Source organism: Nanorana parkeri, unplaced genomic scaffold, assembly GCF_000935625.1.
Source record: "Nanorana parkeri isolate BGI_ZX_2015 unplaced genomic scaffold, ASM93562v1 scaffold143, whole genome shotgun sequence".
In the NCBI taxonomy this organism is placed as follows: domain Eukaryota; kingdom Metazoa; phylum Chordata; class Amphibia; order Anura; family Dicroglossidae; genus Nanorana; species Nanorana parkeri.
Genome location: NW_017306411.1, coordinates 1173773 through 1194199, shown reverse-complemented (window position 1 = coordinate 1194199; position 20427 = coordinate 1173773). Strand labels below are relative to the sequence as shown.

The window sequence follows — 20427 nt, the reverse complement described above, 5'->3', positions numbered from 1 at the left end:
TATATATATATACATATATATACACACATACACACATGTTTTAGGTGTTCTGTGGTGCATTTACAACCCATTCAAAATGAATAGGCTGTGACCTTAATGCCAAGCACTGCACGCGTATGAAGGACCTCTCAAGGTGACTGGTTAAAGATTCTGATGTATAAATCCCTGAGTAAAACATAGCAACTTCAACTGTAAACTGTTTTTAAATAGGTTAGCAGCTTTGGCAAAGACCTTCTTTTAAAAGAGTTGACTTCCTGACAAGTGGAACCGCCACCGGTAATCACGCAGGAGCAAAGGATTTCTAACTTTAAGTGGAAAACCTTGTTAATGTACTCGAGGGGCAATTAAAAGAACTGGAGAAAAAGTTCCCCATGAAACTGGAGAACTAGCCTTTTCTATTCTTTAGGGATTAAAAGATGAAATCTCTTAAGTAACTATAGCCAAATACTTCATATAGACAATTTATTTGCTGGAGTTTTTATAAACATGCCACATAAAATGTATAATTCCAATACAACATAAGGTTGGCATGAAAAGTGGATGTGTTTTATATAATGATGCACTAGGTGTAATTAATTGTACAGCCTTTATTACATAAATGCTACCTAAAGAATTAATTATCTGTATGTTACAGCAGTACTAGAGCATTTGCTATTGGACCACTATACACCAGTGGTATAGGTCAATTGAAATCCTTTTATATCAGATTTATAGGTGTAAATTTACACATTTAGTAACAATGCCTCAAAAGCGTCAGGCACATTTCAACACTAAAACAGCACCCTAAAGATAATGTACTAGGTTTACATGACCTAATTCCAGGCAGCTCCCAACACTTGATCTCTCCAACAACATTCCCGGAGTAGCTGTCGACACCACAGAGTGTCATTTTGCCACTTCCTGAATGAGGCAACCCAGGTGGTAAAAGGGTTACAGCAATCCCATGGGCATAAGGATGAAAGAAACAAAACAGAAACTATGACTGTCTGAAATTCAGAATTGTGATAGATAAGATCACATATCATGCTAACCGGCCAAAAACCTGTCCAACGTACAATCCAAAGAATAATGAATTATATTTGCACTGAAACTTGAATGTAGCATATTTGAATGTATACAATGGCTTTGCACATACTGAGGAAAGAAGTATGGGCGCTGACGTTGCCGGCTAGTTTTCTAAAGATGCATGTTCTGACGTCAAGATCAAGCATTCATCACAGATGTATGAACCATTTCACTGGTTGCATGCTTGTTCCAGGTCAGTGACTAAGCAAATAATCAGTAACCCCGAATACTGTACCTTAAAAACAAGGCTGAAATTGCAGCCGTCATATCTGCATGCAATATATTCAAAATGGAGTCTGTAAAAACAGAGCAAGCACTGGCTGCGTTTCCTTATGCCATCATGCATGTATGTGCATACATTAAATAGCATCAGCATAGGGATCAATAACTTTTTTATGGTTCACAAGAGTCTTCTGGTCATTACATTATCCGAATTACATTCTACAAAAACATTCTAGTATTTTCCTAAATGATGTGCCACTGATACAACCTCTGCCCCTTGTACTCATGATGCCGTTCAAATTCAGTGCTCTAACTTAGTAGAAAGCAAGCACAACCATCCTATATGGAAACAACTCCGCAAAACTGTTCTACTTGACCCCAAGTTCACATCCCTCCAAAACTCCCAGCAATTTTCAAATCCACTATTGGAGCCCATGGCAATGCAAACTTCTATCTTACACAGAGCACACATGTTTAAATACACTGATATTGTCACAAGCGTGTTCTCAGTAGTTAGAGGAAGCCTGGTAAATAAAACCTACATTCAGGATGTGCTACACCAGACAATAAACCACCCACACTGTAATTAAACACTGCAAGTCTGACACATTGAGTAACTTTGTTCTATTAACCTGTTCTCTTTCTACTCGTCTCTTCTCCTCCTCAGATCTTCTACGTTCTTCTTCTTCTTTACGTCTCCTTTCTATCTCCTCCATTCTCTTCTTTTCTTCTTGCTCTCTCCTACGTTGCTCTCTCTCCTGTTGCCTCCTTGCCTCTCGTTCTCTTCTTTGTTGCTGGATGGGAGAAAAAAAATAAATATCTTACAGCCACATAGCAGTAACTAGTATTTCACTCTATAAATCGGACCTCTGCTTATGCAGACAGTCTAGGTGGGAAATATTAGGACTAACAGAAGAGCTGACATTCTGACTTTTCATTGAGAAACTGTTGCCCCAGGTTCCCACCAGTGCCAGTCATGTAAACGTCTTGGATGGGTGGAGCATAGGTCCAACTTAGGGGGGTCAACAATTAAAAAAGGAACATAAAAAAGCAGACATGTTAAAAGGCAGGACAATGTGTTACTACATACTGCTAACATTGTGCCAGTCATACAAAAGAAAAATATAAATTGGTATTAGTAGGTATCCTTCAGGCTAAGAAAAGGAGAACAGAATAAAAAGCTAAACAATACACTTACATGGAATGTCATATTTCAAATGCTGTACATGCTAAGCAAAGGTTTTTTTTTAATTTGATATTAACAGTCAATTTGCTATAAACATGCAATTCAGGTTTGCTGGCCCTTTAAAGGAAAAATACTTTGTTGCAAAATAGATCTAACATTCAACACTCCAGGAAAAACAAAACAGACTGCACAGAGAATATCCAACCTCAGAGACACTTGTAAATCAAGGTATCATGAACACCCACATAGCATGAGGTGCCTTGACGTGATTTACCCATTCAGCTTGATTAAGCCATTTATAATGCGTTTATTAACATATCGCCAAGTCTGGATATGCTGTGTATGATCCATTTCTTGTGAAGTGTCAAATGATAAAAAATGCACATAACATTCAAACATCACTTTCTTCCACAGCAACACTACCCTCTACAGGACTTTTCAGAGTTCTCACATTCCTGTTGTGACTGGCTCGAAGCTTTCCCAGAAGTCAGCATGGATAGTCATGTAAAAATTCAGTAACGTCAGCACTTTAAAGTGCAACAAAACTGGAGTTATTGTTTCAAACTTTCTTTTGCATGAGTGTTCAGTTCTGTTTTAAAACTTTTTATTAGCATTTTTATCATTGCACTTCCTGTTTCTGGCTGAAAAGGCTGCCTTACAAATTCTCCCTGTAGGGATAACGTAAGCACCCTACATCATTTTGCCTCTTCCAATGATGACAGCAAAGTCAGTATAGAGACCAACATCCATTAGGCATTCATGTGCATTGCATTCTGACCTCTCTCAGATTTTGTTTTGCTGGGCACTTGATTTGCATCAGTGAATCAGCAGATAGTTATATGCATGCAACTATTAATTTCAGAAGGAGGCAAGGAAAGTCTGCCTCAATATCTCTCTCTTGACCGGGTATACTTTAAAATCTCTCCCTGCCCAGCCTGTGATTGGAAAATAAAGGACAAGCAGAACATTCACAAGGTCATTACTTTGATCCATTTACTCATGTAAGCACGTGAAGACAAAATAGTACACAGTTATAGAATCCTGACTGACACTGCTGGTCCTTTTTCTCACATTGTGAACGCTGTTGTACAGAGAGCAAATATAAAGACAGATCTGAATACATCTACAGGCAACTGCTTAAAAAAATATTTAAAAAGGAGAACTATGGGGTTAAGGCTTTTCCCCCATAGTTCTCCTTAGGGTAATGAGAGGACACAAACTAGCGTCCTCCCATCACCCTAGGCTCAGTATACCGCGAGCTGCAGCTCGCGGTATACTGAGACGCCGCAGTAAACCACGAGCTGCTGCTCGCTGTATACTGAGACACCGCAGCTGAAGCGGATCCCGACAATTATGTGTGGATCCGCCCAGCTGCGCTACTGACAGCTGGCTCTGCCTTTCTAGAGGCAGAGCCAGCTGTACCCGCCCCCTCCCCCGTCCGTTCCGCCAGTCAGCACTGGCGGATCGGAGCAGGGAGGGGGGAATCCAGCGCCTCCCCTGTCACGGTAGAGAGCCGTGACAGGATCGTGAGGTGAGCGAACGCCGGTATGTGTTCGCTCACCTCCCGATCTACTGAGCCGACCTGTGACAGTCTCATTGTCACAGGTCGGCTAGAACTATGAGGCGAGTGAAAAGCACTCACCTCATAGTTCTCCTTTAAGGACTTCCAATGGCTATATAATTGGAGTTATTCATCTATCCACCTGAAGATCTGCTAGAAGGATGTTGTAAGCATGCAATAAATCTAATTTAAGTGACTATTAACAATAGTTATAGTGCACAAAATGTAAGCCCCACGCATGAAAGTCTTTGCAAATATCATAGCTGATCTAATAAGCCATATCAGCTTTTTTTTTCCTAGACAGCAATAAAGTCTGCTATTCACAGGTTGAGATTATTGCTCAATTAAAACTTTTTCTGCATTGTTATGTAATAATCTCTGCAGTATTGACTGTATCCGAGATGTATGTCAGCATCACTGGTAAATTAAATACCTGGAATTTGTCACTGGGGCTTCTTATTACCGATTCAAAAAAGGCAGGGAGATCCCCTATCATGCACAACGGATGGCTGTGTATATTGGGAATAAAATAGCTCATACAATGGACAGTGATTTCAAACAATTCCAAAATGTATGGTTACCCTAAGCAATACTATGTTGTAGGTTGTGTTACAACTCAAACATATCATGTGCAACTAAAATCACTTTTTCATTGCAAAACACATCTGTACTAGAAATGCAGCAGGCAACTGCTCATCTTAAACTACTGCGTGTTGTGATGTACTAAAATATTTGTATACAGCATTGTAACTGGTCATATACTATGACACTTGTCTTACAAGAATCTATATCTATGTAAAGGAATCCTGCTATAAACTGCAAGACCTTACAGATGCTTTTATTGGTAATGTCAGAAGTGTTTTGTGCTGCAAACAAAACCAGCAATAAGAATAAACATTTTTTTAATGAAACTAAAATGTGTCAGATTCATCTTCACGGAGGTCTGTTTCAGTAGAAGGGGCCAATACTATACCTCTTCAAGGCGCCTTCTTTGCTCTTTTTGCTGCTCTATACGTTTCTGTCTCTCTGCCAGTAGTTGCCTCTTGTACTCCTCCTGCTCTCGAAGTTGTTGCTCCTGCAGCAGCTGCTGCCTTCGTAAGGCTTCAGATCGCTCCTTGTTCTCCTGCTGTAGTCTTAGGAAATCACGTCTAAGTGTGGACTCCCCAGGCACATTAACTATTGAGCTGAGAGAGAAATAGTGATAAATTTAATCAGACAATTCAAAAGGACACTGGCTGTACAGTAATACTGTGTAAGCTTCTGACTGCGATGCATGCCAATCATATAGTCAGTAACAGTTTTAACTATACAAAATAATCAATGCAATGTACAAATACAGTGCCTGGTGGTGGCAAAAATCCTATGAAAAAATGTACAGACTCAGACAAAGTTCAGCTAACCAGAAGATAAGGGTACAAAAAGCTAGATTTAAGTTATATAGGTTTTCAGTACTAGAGCGGTATGGATTATATTATGAATAGGTCGATTACACAGTGCTTTGGACCGATTGGTTCAGCTATGTCACATGGGTGAGCCACATGCTACTCCATACTCAGAAGGACCAGGTATTTCCTTTGGCTCTTGGCGCCGTGGGGAAGGAAAGTAAAGGGAAGTAAATAATGCTGAGAATAAAAAGGTGGGGGGGATTTAAAACAAACCTGTTGCTTTGCCCTAAATGGGCAGAGCAAAGGTCTGTTGTAATTATAGACTAGGTTTTCTCAAAATTCCTAAAGCTGTATTAAAACAAAGCATAATAAGGTGAAATGATGAAAGCAACATTTTTTTTTTCTTACAGCACATGGGATATGGGATGTGCATCAACATTGTGACATACCTTGGCTCTCCTTCCTGCTCAGGCACTTCCTCTTCCTCCTCTTCACTTCCACTGTATTCATACTCCGTTTCATCTAAACAAAAAACAGACAAGTGAGCAGAATATCGCCAACAAATAACGATCACTTATTTTACTAGCCGAGAAAGATCACCTAGGACTAAAATCAGGTTCAAACCTCAGGGTCAAAAGCCTTCGGGTATTAATAAAAACATTCTGCAATGCGTACAACAATCATAATAACAATATTTATTGATTATCCCCACTTTCAGTGAATTCAGTTTCCTCCCAGGATTACAGCTTTATCTTTTATAAAGATGACCCCAGAGATCTACAAATATTTTACACACACTACTCCCTGAACTGTGCACATATCCCATCTGGCTTTACAGAAGCCCACGCACCTGTGCATAACTCAGGTACCAATCAGAAATCTGTATTTAATAAAGGATCAAAGGTAAGCCTGGAATGTATACAGAATAGTTTGTCAATATTTTTTTGATTTTATCAAGAATAATTCAGGTCTTAGAAACCTCTGGAGCAATTCCAAAACAATTAAACTGAACTATACTAGTGGCCAATTATTTCTTAGATTTACAAAATACTTTTACATATCCATAGCTCTTCTGTATGATGGTGTATTTATAATACAATAAAAAGTAGATTACATCTTAATATATGGTCAGAATAACAGTGATGGTTACAGTATAAGCAGTGTTTGAAAACTGCTGGTAAAGCTCTTACATAGGAGACATTTACTGAACTTTAAAATATAAAAATACTAGATGTTAAATGTATTTTAAGTTTGAAAGTTTTTTTTTAAAGCAAACTCTAGTCTGATATTTCCCATGTCAGTCCTCACTCAGTTTTTCCAGTTGCATTCATATATTCAAGGGGTGAAATTGGAAGCATACGGCTTTCATTTATCAGTCAGTCTGGAAAGCAAGCACTGTTAATGGCAGTTAAACGTTTAAGAGGGAAAAATAAACCACCCACCTTTCTCTCCTCTCTTCTTCCTGGTCCTGTCTATGTGGTCTTTCAGCTGGATACGGACTTGTCGCTCATTAGGCTGGTCTCTTATAAATGGATGTTTTAACAGCTGTTCTGTTGGAGGGCGCTGCATGTAATTTTTTACCAGACAGCTTTCAATGAAACTAAAAAACTTCTTTGACCTGCAAAATAAAGTGCAAGGTGAAAACAAAATCACTAAACCCAAACTTTAATAGCTGAAATGATGGCTGTAAAATCTCTAGTATTAAAATAAAAAAAAATGTTTTTTGGTTTTAGTGGTTTAAATATAACTTAACAAATGTTCTCTGTTTCTTTGGTGGCTAGCAAATATACAGACCTGCCAAACAAGTGATAAACAATTTATTGCTGTCTGTGCCCAGCATGCTCTAAGATTATAGGAAGTAAAATGTAAGTTGGGATTCAAGCAGTACGGAGTTCTTTGAAGTGAACCGGTCAGTTATAAATACTCCACCAGGCTGTCTCCTATAAAAGAATAGGTTTTATGCTTACCTGTCCAGCAAGTAAGATCTTGGCGTTCTTCAGAGCTCTAAGTGCCGCTGCTATCCAACACGTCTAAGTATGTCAGATAGAATGTACCCTGTTGTATGCTGTGGTTTCTATGGCTAACCTTAACCACTTTGGGGTCAGCAGTAGAAACAAGAGTGCAGTGGGGGACACGTCAACCGCCACCCGAAAGTATCAGAAAGCACTGGCACCTGGAGCACTGCAAAAGAGCGAAGATATCACTCGTCGCCCAATTATTACCCCCCCCCCCCCAAACTAATAGTGGTTATGAGGAAATCAACTCTTAAATCCCAACCATAAATTTTGACTACACAAATTAAAATATGGTTAAATGGTACTCTTTGAGTTTCGTGCCATCAGCTACAGGTTTCTACTGTAATCACAGTTGCCAACACAGGAGAAACCAATAAATTCCATGACCATGAGGAGCCTTATAAAATCACTAAATAGCGAGAAATTGGGATCTTCAATAGCCATTAGGAGTAAATACATTTTTAAATCTCATTTGTAACATCGATACTTATAATTAAAACACATTTTAATGGCAGTAGACCGAGCACAATAATGCTTATAAGCTCACCACTTCTTAGATTTTAGCCGAGGAGGAGGATTTCTGGGAATAAGGAACAGCGCTCTCATTGGATGCATATCACAAAGAGCTGTGAAAAAAAATGTATTATTATTATTATTATTAGGTATAAAGGAAAATATGCAGTGTATTGTAAAGCAAAGGCAAAAATCAAGATACATCTATACATAAACAGAAAGTAAAAAAAAAAAAAAAAAACACTTACGAGGAGCCCCTTCTGCCATCTCTATAGCTGTAATACCACAGGACCAAAGGTCACTCTGCAAAAAGGAATAAAAGATATGCTGCATAATTAAAAGTGCTACTGCATGTAGGGCTTTCCTTATAAGAAACCTATCATGATCGAAAAGTAGGAACTGCCATTGTTAAGGCAATCAGTGGATCAAAGGTCATTTATAGTAGGACGCTTGCCAGGCTGTCAACTGCCAGACTTCACATGCTCCTATCTTTTGAGTGTGCAATGTGTCAGGTCAAACAGTTGCAACTATCTTGAAAACACCATCTAGAGTGTAAAACTCAAGACGAAGTAAAGCTAAATATAAGAATCCTTCACAATTAAGCATAGGTATGCTCATTTGTCCCAAAAGACACTAGACTGCACATTAATAGTTTTTCTCCTTATAAATTATGCCCATTATTGTATTGCATTGTTTAAAAATCAAGCATTTCCAAATAAGCACAGCCTGTGGGCCTCCCAATTCTGAGGAACCCAAAGTCAGAGCAAGCTGGAAACACTTGGACTGTTAGTAGTCTTTCAACATTTGGATTTCCTATGAACAGGAAAATCATCTGCAGAGGCATGGCTTCTTTAAAACACAGCCCTATCCAAGAAATTCCACTAAATAAACCGTTCAGTATGTTTACAAACTATGTGCAGATTATGGTTATGCTCCTGGTAATAATGTATTTCATTATAATCAGTGCAACACAATATTTTACATACCCTGTAATCATAGGTGGCATCTGGGTTCTCATCGCAAGCTATAACTTCGGGAGCCATCCAGTATGGTGTACCAATAAATGTATTCCTTCGGCCGACAGTCCTATCCAGCTGTGCACTGACACCAAAATCCACTGCAGAGAAAAGTATGAGCAGAACACGTTGACAACTTCAAAAACACATCTAATTAAAGGCTGCATTGTCAGCAGATCTATAAGCTGTAAAGTCTTCAGAAAGCTCATTGGGGATTTCTATGATGACATTAAATCAATATCATTTTGCACTGTACTGCTCTTTCAGCATATATTTGTATGGTACCTCCATGTTTACCTGGAGGAACAATTACACACAAAAATAGAGATTGGTATGATGTCTCCAAATTACCTTTCCATGGGTTCTCAAGTGCAAGTAATTCAACTACGCCTTAAGTGGACACTCAAAAATCAAATTCTACCAATCCATCCCCCTATGTATGATGCTTTATAAACAGACATGTCAGGTGTAAAATGCTGTGATTTTGAAATACTTACACTTGCAGAGCATTCACTTCCTGCTTTGAAAGTGCAAATTACTTCAGTTTGCCAACACAATGCACACTGGGATTGCCTTGTCATCAGCAGAATTGCTGGGAAATCTCATCTGTAATCTCAGGGAAAGGCATTTTCCTTCCCCAAGATGATGTGCATGGTCACATGTCCTAGTCACATGTGCCAGTAATCCAGGAAGTAATAGGAGATCTAGTAATCTGCCCTTATTAAACATGGCCACTGTCAGTAGACGGGAAGAAAAAAGAAATAAGGTATGCAAAGAGTACAAAGCCTGCACTTATCTAGAAATATGTGTTTGCATTTATAAACATTTCTAAGGGTGTGTTCGTTATTTTAAAGATATGGGTGAAGGTGCACTTTAAAAGAGAACTATGAGGTAAGTGTTTTTCCCCATAGTTCTCTTTGGGTCACGGGAGGACATATACTAACCTCCTCCCGTGACCCAAAGCTCAGTATATAGCGAGCTATTGCCCGCGATATACCGAGAGCGCCGCAGCTGGGACGGATCCCAACAATACTGTCGTGATCCACTCAGCTGTGTGAGTGACAGCTGGCTCTGCCTATCTAGAGGCAGAGCCAGCTGTGCCTGCCCCCTTAGGAGGTAAACTAAGGTGTTAAAGGTGATGACACATGAGCCAGCCACTCTTCAGTACTACCTTCATAGAGCTCGCTCCTAAACATGAATATTTGGGTTTAGTCAATAGACAAGGATAACAGGCGAAGTACTGTCAAATTTTGATGGGACCATTTATCACATACAGTAACAATAGTGTCCAACTAACTGTTCCTTCCAAGAATTACAGGGCTTAAAGAGTTGTAATGAAAAATGATTAACTGTAAATGCCTATGGCTAGCTTTAGGCAAGATATAATCATTTCATAAATCTCAACCTTTCACATTTTTGTTAACCTGACATAAGCTCACAATACATGGGCAACAACAAATTGAGATCTGATCATTCTTGTACAAAAGTAGAAAATTCCTAACATGCCAAATTATCTGCAATAAAAGACATAAAATGTTGTATTCAATGCAATATTTCAAATGTTTGGTAAAGGGGGTCCTAGATGCCCACAAACTTTGCTAGTGCTGGCATCCTGGAGCAAACCTAATTCTGCTACCAGTTGGCCTTTGACCATTAAATGCATAGGCAGAGAACAGGTTTGCATTTATGTCCCACTCCCCAAAAGCACCCCACCATTCCATTCAACTGCCAGGACAGAAGGGAGCAAAGAAAATACCCAGTAGGAAAAAGCCGGAGACTTGTACCCCTTTCCCTCCAGTTACAGTACTGGTGGCTTGGTGACTGGCGAGGACATGATGGTGGTGAGACTGTCCCTAGTCCTGGGTAAGCTCTGAGTAAAGTGACTCAGAACGCACAGACCTTGCTTTGCTCACCCTAGCAGCTGAACAGAGTGTTGCGGGAGAATTAGTGAAAACCATTTTTGCCAGCATGTTCAAAGCATAGGTTTACTTTAAAGTCCAAGCATCAAGTAAAGTCAAGCATCTGCAAATAAGAGGTAAAGTGAGGTTTGATCTAAAAAGGTTCCAAAGACTGACTGGATTCTATTTCTAGGCTTCTAAATATATTACAAGACATTATGAAGTCTTTGTGCGAGTGTCTGGGAGGGCGAGTTTATTTATAATGTGGTCACATGAATGTCTGTGGAATGCCTTATAAAAAAATGTTCTAAAAAAATTAAAGCCCACAAAGCCCTATAATTGCATTCTTCACTGCACTCTAGTATGGAGAAATTGGTGCTGTTGTTCTTATTATACAGGAAGCATAACGTACTGTAAAAAACACGTGAAGTGAAAGGAAAAAAAAAGGAATTAAATGAACGATCAGAAGATGTCACTATGGGCATTAACGGTTCTCTTCTATGAATACTCAAACCAGATATTCTATAGCCATAATTCAGATCTAATCATATTCTGGTTGACTGATGCCCTATGTGCAATTCTGTTGGCATTAATACAGAATGACCAAGATATTTTCTGTACATACTAGACAACTGAACAGCCATAGTATAAACATGTGAAAGTGCTTAGGTATTCCATTTGTGGCAGCAAATCTTGGGATCCAATACATAACAAACCATATGCTGCCTTATACCTTCCAGATCAACCCAATTTAAGATTTTTCTCAGGAACATGCACTTTTGACTTTCACTTACGGTGTTTGACAGATCTTTAACTGCTCTGGGCAAAGGGGCTGTCACATTTGTTGCTGTAACTTTAAAGAGGTATGAGGCAACCTCCAGGTAAGCTTGCTCTCAAATTTATGGTTATACATGCCCCAATATTAGTAGTCGCATAGACTATAGAAGAGCCACACTCTAATAGTGTTGTATGTCCTCCACATGTTAGTAACTGCATGCAACTGAGACTTCAATGTCAATGGTTAGCAGGTTTGAGTGACATGGCATTTTATGTATACACTTATTTACACAGTGACTTAAAAGGAACAGAGATAGGGCTACTTTTCATGAGAGGCAAATTCTCGCCTCCTAACCGGAGTGAGAATATTGTTTTAATGGGCAACAACACTTTTTATTTTAAAAGAAATCATCCCCTTATCTAGTTTAGTAAAGATCTGTATTCCATCACCTACCGAGCTTCACCTCTGCATTTTCTGTTAGCAGCACATTCTGTCCTTTAATATCTCTGTGAATCACGTGGTGAGCATGGAGATGTGCCAAACCCTAAACACAAGACAAAACAAAATGTGGTTATACCAAACTGAGTTTATAGCTTGTTTGACGAGAACGTATATTGCCTTGCTGAGGCATTGTAATTAAATGATCTGCTAAGAAAGGGGCAATGAGTCATTCACCTTTGTCTTAAACAAGTGGAACCTCATCCCGTTTTTGTTTTATAACTGAATGCATTTGGCAATCAGCGTGATGAACCAGTAGGCTGAAACCGCATTAGGTGTAAAAGGCAAGACAGAAAAGGTCAGAATTATCTTTGATGGTTCAAACGAATAATTCATGAGTGCTAACTGCTGATCGCAGCTACTAAAACAGCAAAGATCTAGCAGTAAACAGATAACTGATGCTGATGCTGATGTCCAAATGCCAACTACAGAAGGATCATTTTTTTGTAAATGGAATGTTCATATAGTACACGTGTATGTTTCTGCAATTGAATAGAAACTCAATGCCTTAATACAAAGGAAACAATGCAAAAGAAAAATCAAACCTGGACAAACAGCTGTCCTAAAAAGAGTATGTTTACTTACACACACACATACATACAAAAGGCCTTTCCAGCCATGATAAATCAAGTGTACATTTAATAGTTAATGTGCTATCTGAGCACATGCAAACAGCAAGTTTAGGATTTCATGTTTTAGTTACACATTTAAAGATGACCTGCAGTTGAAGTTTAACTGTTTTCCCTTCATGGTAGGCTGGGTGGGCTGTCATTAATTGCTACAGAAGATAGCAGTTCCAGGTGCAAATGAAAAATACTATGTTGTATTACCAGCCACAGATATCTCATCCATTTTGATATAATCTCCTCCTTACATAACTGCTAGAGAAAAGAGACCGTAACAAACATTTTTATTGAACATGCCAATTTTCAAATGGACATCTGTGAAATGAAAGACTCTTCGCTTTCTCTTCTGAAATTGGTTGATTCTATAACTTTGTGAACACTCCTTCTTAATTGTGCAATATAAAGGCAGCTATGAAAAAATACATAAATGTAATTTAATCTCATGGACTCAAAATAATTGTAAGGTGCATGTTAGGGGTATTAAGTATCTAAACCGTTCTTGATAGCCTCCTGTAATGCATGTACAGCAGCTGGCAGAGTAGGAGGTGGGTCATCATTCTGAGAAATCAGGACTTGCTTCACACAATGCTATCCGTCTGACACAATATTCATGCCTACAAGTGGGGGATGACCTCATCACCTTGATGCTGCTTATGCTTTTCTAATCACAGGCTTGGACATGACATCGATCGGACCATTTTGCTTAACTGTAGTGTAGTCGACAGAAAGATACTGGACCTAATATCTGTAAGGGTGATTGGATCATACGACTGGCTGAAAAGAATTACAAATCCTTTGGCAGAAAAACAAGTTCACATATACAGGTGAAACTCGAATAATTAGAATATCGTGCAAAGTTCATTTCACTAATGCAACTTAAAAGGTGAAACTAATATATGAGATAGACTCATTACATGCAAAGCAAGATAATTCAAGCCGTGATTTGTCATAAGTGTGATGATTATGGCTTACAGCTCATGAAAACCCCAAGAACCCCAAATCCACAACCTCAAAAAAGTAGATTATTACATGCAATCAATAAAAAAAGGATTGTACATAGAACAATATCGGACCTCTGAAAAGTACAAGCATGCATATGTACTCAGTACTTGGTTTGGGCCCCTTTTGCAGCACTTACTGCAATTACTTTTGCACGATATTCTAATTATTCGAGTTTCACCTGTATGTATTGCAACTCTAAATTGGTTTGCCTAAAGGTCCAGCTTTCAAGCTGAGCTTCAGGCAGAGAGAAAAACTCACTCACTCAGTATAGGTGCCTGAATCTGATACCAGTGTCTGTGACCCCCTCCTACAGCAGCACTTAGAATGAGAAAGGGATGGTGCTAAAAGCCAATCAGTGGCAGAGGTGTATGGAATTAAAAAAACCAAATTACACTGGCCAGCATTACAAATCTTTCAAGACAATTTACATATACAATGGTACCTCGGTTCACGAACTTAATTCGTTCCACGATTCTGGTCGCTAACCGAATCAAACTGCGATCAGACCGTGATCTCGACTAGAGGAAGCCACGACCATGTGTCAGAGCAGGGAAGATGGCTGCGGTCGTGTTCGTCACCCGATGCAGAGTTCACGAACGGAAGCAAAATTTTGCTTAACTTTCTGGTCGCGAACCGAATTGTTCACGAACAGAAGCGTTCATGAACCGAGGTACCACTGTATGTGTTAAGCTTTTTGCCTGGGGTTCAGCTTTAAACTATTCTTTAACACATGCTATTGATGTTGGCTATTTATGGCTTGCTCTTGTTCATGGAGGAGAGACCTATTAACTGTGCACTAATGGGCATGTCCTTAAGGCTATCTGTATACCGGGCCAGGGTATTGGTACTTTATGGTAGCAAGAAGTGACACTTTAGACATACCCAATATTATAACTCACAACCAAACCAACAAATCTATGGTGTTAGTTTATGGCCTCAAGTTCAAATAGTTGAACTTGCTACGCAGTATTTATGAACCAATTAGCAAATGGAGCCAGAGAAGTGTGCACTGCAATATTAATTATATGGGTAATGTGTTTGGCATCTAGTTTTGTGTTATGGCTGAAAATGTACTTCCATGCAGAAAGCACCCTGCATGCTGCTAACTAGAAAGTCTGTGACGTCAAGAGCCTATAGAGAAAGGATTCCCTTTTAGACTAGCACAAGGTTCAAACAGCTGATTAATATTTCATGACATAACAGTGGGACTACTCAGAGAAAAGAGCACTCCATTCTCACCCTCAAGATTTCACGAGAGATATAAGCAATCCAGTCTTCTTTCAGACTATTCCCCTTTGTGTTCTTCACCAGGTCAGTGATCGAGCCAGCACCACAAAACTCCATTACAAGCTGTGGAACAAAGAAACATCAGCACAGCATAGCATGGCATGGCATAATGGTAATGAATGGACATTTTTATCCTAAAATGCTCATTAGCAGCTCTGTCATACCTCGGAAAGGGGAGACGCTTGTGGCAGGATTTCCAAACACTAACATTTCTGTTTTGACATTCAAATAAAATGGTGCAAAACGTAGAAACCAATTATTTATTCTGTACAAAGATGATGGGTCTAAGTGGTGTGAAAGGTAATTACTCATAACACGTAGACCAATATGCTCAGGGCACCATGGTGTTAACATTATACCACACTTTACAGTCTACAGAGGCTCACAGAAACCATGACCAATAGTATGCTGGATTAAAAAAAAACACTATTAGTCATATTAGTTAGTGACGGTGTACTGCCAACAGTGGCCAAATGTTTTGGTCTTTCATTAACAGGCAATAGCTAGTCACCATTTGGTGAGGTGGCCAAATGGAACAAGAAAGCCCTTCCTCTGAAACACTGGAAAGTATGGTGAGGAATCTAAACACAAAAGGTACTTCTTATAATGCAGAAAATAATTGGCTCATTTTAGCATAGTGGGCTGATCCATGCAAAGCATTTGTTCATGATTCTGGGCTAACAAGACATCCCAAACCATCCAATTATAGCACAAATTGAACCTACATTTACAGAGTCATTTCCTCCAACCTGCATACAACCTGTTTAAGGCTCTTAGTCCCTCATTAGTACAAGGTAAGGAAGATAGACCGGTCATGGGTAGCAGATGATGTAATCACTCCAAAGACCGTTGACCTGGCAGATGAGCACAAATGTTGTACTGAAAAGAGGTTTGCTAAGGGGCATCGGCTTTTTCCATGCCACAAAATAGTATACACATCTAGCAATGACAACATTTTCAGTACAACTGATTGACAATATATTATACTTCTAATACAACATTCATCAGCTTTTACCACAAACAGTGCATATAACACACCGGGACTGATTTACTAGTAGAGGTGGTAGAAGTAGTAGTAGCTGTTTATTTACTGAACTTTCACTTTGTAATGTGAAACGGTGATCACTTGCAATTCCAAATCATGTGCAAGGAAAATATAACAAAAAAACAGGATGTTCTCATGCATATGATTGGGTGACAAACAAATACAGCCTGACCTTATTTACCAAGTTCAGGGAACATTCACTTGCACATGGAACTTTCACTATGCTAAGTGAACAGTCTCTAATCCTTTACTAAATAAACCCTGTAACTTAAATAGAATTCCAGTTGTAAATGTTTGGGGACCAGCCCGGAAAATGTCTGTCATTCAGCTATCCTAAAGTTGTGGTAGATTCCTACCTGTGTGCAATGCAAATAACTGGCAGACAATCGGATACCAAATGGAAATCATTGAAGGCCCAATAGTGCCATGTCAGGTCCACTGATGAGCTGTGCCTGCTAATCTCTGTTCCATGAATGTAATCAAATTGAAAATTGGTTAAGGTTTTTAAGCGTGTCCTAAGGGCTACCTTTGGGATCATCTGCTAAAATCATTTTAATTCAATATACAGATTGTATTCTGCAATGCATGTTAATAAAGTCTAGATGTTTGGAAGCTATTAAATTGGTTTACCCATGCATACGTTGACTTGACTTTAGTACATGATAGACATCACATGGTAGAAGACTAGAGGTGCACCGAAATGAAAATTTCAAAACCAAAATGAAAAAAAATATATATGTCAGGCCGAAACGAAAAATGTTTTTATTCCAACTTCTTAAAGATTTTTAAAATATTTTATTTAATTTATTTTTTCTAACCTTTTTAATTTTTTTTATACTTTATTCATTTTTAGTAAATATTTGTATTTTTTACTTTACTTTTAGGGGCTTCTGGGAATTAGGGGCCTAAAGAGACCCCTGATATTTCCCTTTTAAAATAGAAAAAGAGATTGAGGACACAGAGTCCTCAATCTCTTCTTCTGCAGCCCCTGTTATAAATGAACAGGAAGCCACAATCATGAATGAACAGGAGGTGATGTAGATCACTCCCATTCATTCATAATTGAGGACACAGTAAACATACTCTGTCCTCAATTTACAAACACTCAGCGATCACTGAGTGTTTGTATACTGCTCTCCATACTGACACACGGTCAGAGGAGGCTGAGGGAGCGCTGTGGGAGCAGAGCTCAGCCTCCTGTGACAGCGCTGGCTGTCTCCGCCCACACCGCTCTCCTGATCTGTGACAGGAGGCTGAGCAGTGCGTGGAGGAGAGAGAGATGCCGGCCACTCACAGCGCTCCCCTCCCCCACAGCGTTCGGCCTACTGTGACAGTTACTCTCCTCCCCGCTAGGGCATGGGTGACAAACAAATACAGCCTGACCTTATTTACCAAGTTCAGGGAACATTCACTTGCACATGGAACTTTCACTATGCTAAGTGAACAGTCTCTAATCCTTTACTAAATAAACCCTGTAACTTAAATAGAATTCCAGTTGTAAATGTTTGGGGACCAGCCCGGAAAATGTCTGTCATTCAGCTATCCTAAAGTTGTGGTAGATTCCTACCTGTGTGCAATGCAAATAACTGGCAGACAATCGGATACCAAATGGAAATCATTGAAGGCCCAATAGTGCCATGTCAGGTCCACTGATGAGCTGTGCCTGCTAATCTCTGTTCCATGAATGTAATCAAATTGAAAATTGGTTAAGGTTTTTAAGCGTGTCCTAAGGGCTACCTTTGGGATCATCTGCTAAAATCATTTTAATTCAATATACAGATTGTATTCTGCAATGCATGTTAATAAAGTCTAGATGTTTGGAAGCTATTAAATTGGTTTACCCATGCATACGTTGACTTGACTTTAGTACATGATAGACATCACATGGTAGAAGACTAGAGGTGCACCGAAATGAAAATTTCAAAACCAAAATGAAAAAAAATATATATGTCAGGCCGAAACGAAAAATGTTTTTATTCCAACTTCTTAAAGATTTTTAAAATATTTTATTTAATTTATTTTTTCTAACCTTTTTAATTTTTTTTATACTTTATTCATTTTTAGTAAATATTTGTATTTTTTACTTTACTTTTAGGGGCTTCTGGGAATTAGGGGCCTAAAGAGACCCCTGATATTTCCCTTTTAAAATAGAAAAAGAGATTGAGGACACAGAGTCCTCAATCTCTTCTTCTGCAGCCCCTGTTATAAATGAACAGGAAGCCACAATCATGAATGAACAGGAGGTGATGTAGATCACTCCCATTCATTCATAATTGAGGACACAGTAAACATACTCTGTCCTCAATTTACAAACACTCAGCGATCACTGAGTGTTTGTATACTGCTCTCCATACTGACACACGGTCAGAGGAGGCTGAGGGAGCGCTGTGGGAGCAGAGCTCAGCCTCCTGTGACAGCGCTGGCTGTCTCCGCCCACACCGCTCTCCTGATCTGTGACAGGAGGCTGAGCAGTGCGTGGAGGAGAGAGAGATGCCGGCCACTCACAGCGCTCCCCTCCCCCACAGCGTTCGGCCTACTGTGACAGTTACTCTCCTCCCCGCTAGGGCACAGAGCAGCGCCCAGCAGGGAGGAGAGAAATCACAGATGCATCACTATTTCAGCCAAAACAATTGAACTTTCGGCATTTTGCCAGAAGTGTAATTTTCGGGCGATATGTTTCGGTGGCCGATCAGTGCATCCCTATAGGAGGCACTTTAGGAAAAGTCCTCACAAAACATAAGTTACCTGTTTGGTAATGTTTTTGAAGTAATAAAGTTAAATCAGTTAAGTATGGAAGCAATTTTTTAAAAGGCTTCAGAAAAAATGGAAAGAACAACATTTCTGAATACCCAGTGCATATTATAAAGATACGCTGGATACTTTACCATTCTTCAGATTGAACAGCTGTCTGGTGCTCAGGTCAAACAGCAAGACCTACTAGTGCATGCTCAGCCTCAGAGTTGCCACACAAAAAAAATTAATGACAATAAATCTTATATCATTACAGCACAGTGGCGTTGTGGTAAGCGCTTCTGCCTTGCAGCACTGGGGGCCCCTGGTTCAAATCCCGGCCACGTCACTATCTGCAAAGGAGTTTGCATGTTCTCCCTGTGCTTGAGTGGGTTTCATCCCACACTCCAAAAGACATGCTGGAAGGTTAATTGGCTCCTCTTTAAGTTGGCGCTCTATGTATGCATGTGAGATAGGGACCTTAGATTGTAAGCTCCTTGAGGGTAGGGACTGATGTGAATGTGCAACTATGTAAAAGTACTGGTCTTGCTGTTAGACCTTAAAGTAGAACTATGGGCACAATTTTTAAAAGAAATGACATTATGCTGCATCTATCGGTAGCATTATGAAAGCAGTTTTAGTTTTTTCTCAGGCTGTTCTCACTGTAATGGATGTAGAAAAGCATCAATGCAGTGTTAACATAGCCTTGGTCATTCCATCATGGACCTGGCTTTGTGTACAGTTTACAGAGAGCACACATATGCAGGTCTGGAGCATTCCTAAATGCTATAATATTCTACAGCAAACAAGCAACTTACCCATAGCTGGTCATCATGCCCAGGAGGGCTCTTTTTGATAAAAGCACCATAGTATGTGGCTATATTTCTGTGATGGGAATATTTCTTCAGCATATTGATTTCCAGTTTAATCTCCTCCTCTTCATCCTGTGTAAAGATTAAAAAGATAGGTTATGATCACAATACAACAAAGGAAGAACCAATCCCATAACAAAGTCCCTAGCTGACTTTCGGGTTGCATTAGTGTGTACATCCATATACTTACTGGGTGATGGATACACAGGAATCTGTATTAGAAAATTATTCCAAACCTGCTGAGTGGACTAAAAAGGTATACAGAACCAGGACTTTCAAATGATTTATAGTATCGGTTCGCAGACCTACCAATATTTTACAAAGCTTAGCCCCTTCTATATTTAAATAGTGTGTATGTGCAAACTAGGACAACGCATTACAGTACAGGTACTATGAAGGCAAATACATTAAAATATGGCCAAAACAAAAGCCTAATCCGAAGTAGCCACTGCTTGAAAAGGTATTTAACATTAAACTCTGATTATACAAATCTCAGGTGTTCAGAATATGAGAAACTGTCCCCATAGGGGTGACAGACAGAAATAAGCAGCTCATAAATGTTAGCTATCATCAGACGATGGTAAATGGATTAAAACACCTCAGCTCTACAGACTGAGTTTTCTAGCGATGTTTGCCTAAGAATGTTATGGCTGTTTAAACGTAGACTTCAGACCAGTATCTAAAGTGTAGGGGGGGGGGGGGGGGGCGTCGACCTGCGATGAAAGACA

General features: G+C 39.4%; 1 protein-coding gene across 6 annotated transcripts in view; it reads right to left on the bottom strand.

The window, feature by feature from the left end:
• The window catches only part of MAP4K4 (mitogen-activated protein kinase kinase kinase kinase 4), a 141436-nt gene that overhangs the window by 44449 nt on the left and 76560 nt on the right, over positions 1-20427 (bottom strand). For all 6 annotated transcript variants that reach the window (XM_018554137.1, XM_018554139.1, XM_018554141.1 and 3 more), the window contains exons 4-13: positions 19646-19771; positions 15005-15115; positions 12093-12183; positions 8934-9064; positions 8196-8250; positions 7982-8060; positions 6862-7037; positions 5869-5941; positions 5008-5218; positions 1920-2081 (exon numbers count right to left, since the gene is read on the bottom strand). In XM_018554137.1, the coding sequence (XP_018409639.1) occupies positions 1920-2081; positions 5008-5218; positions 5869-5941; positions 6862-7037; positions 7982-8060; positions 8196-8250; positions 8934-9064; positions 12093-12183; positions 15005-15115; positions 19646-19771 (1215 nt within the window). The remainder of the gene's footprint in view (positions 1-1919; positions 2082-5007; positions 5219-5868; positions 5942-6861; positions 7038-7981; positions 8061-8195; positions 8251-8933; positions 9065-12092; positions 12184-15004; positions 15116-19645; positions 19772-20427) is intronic.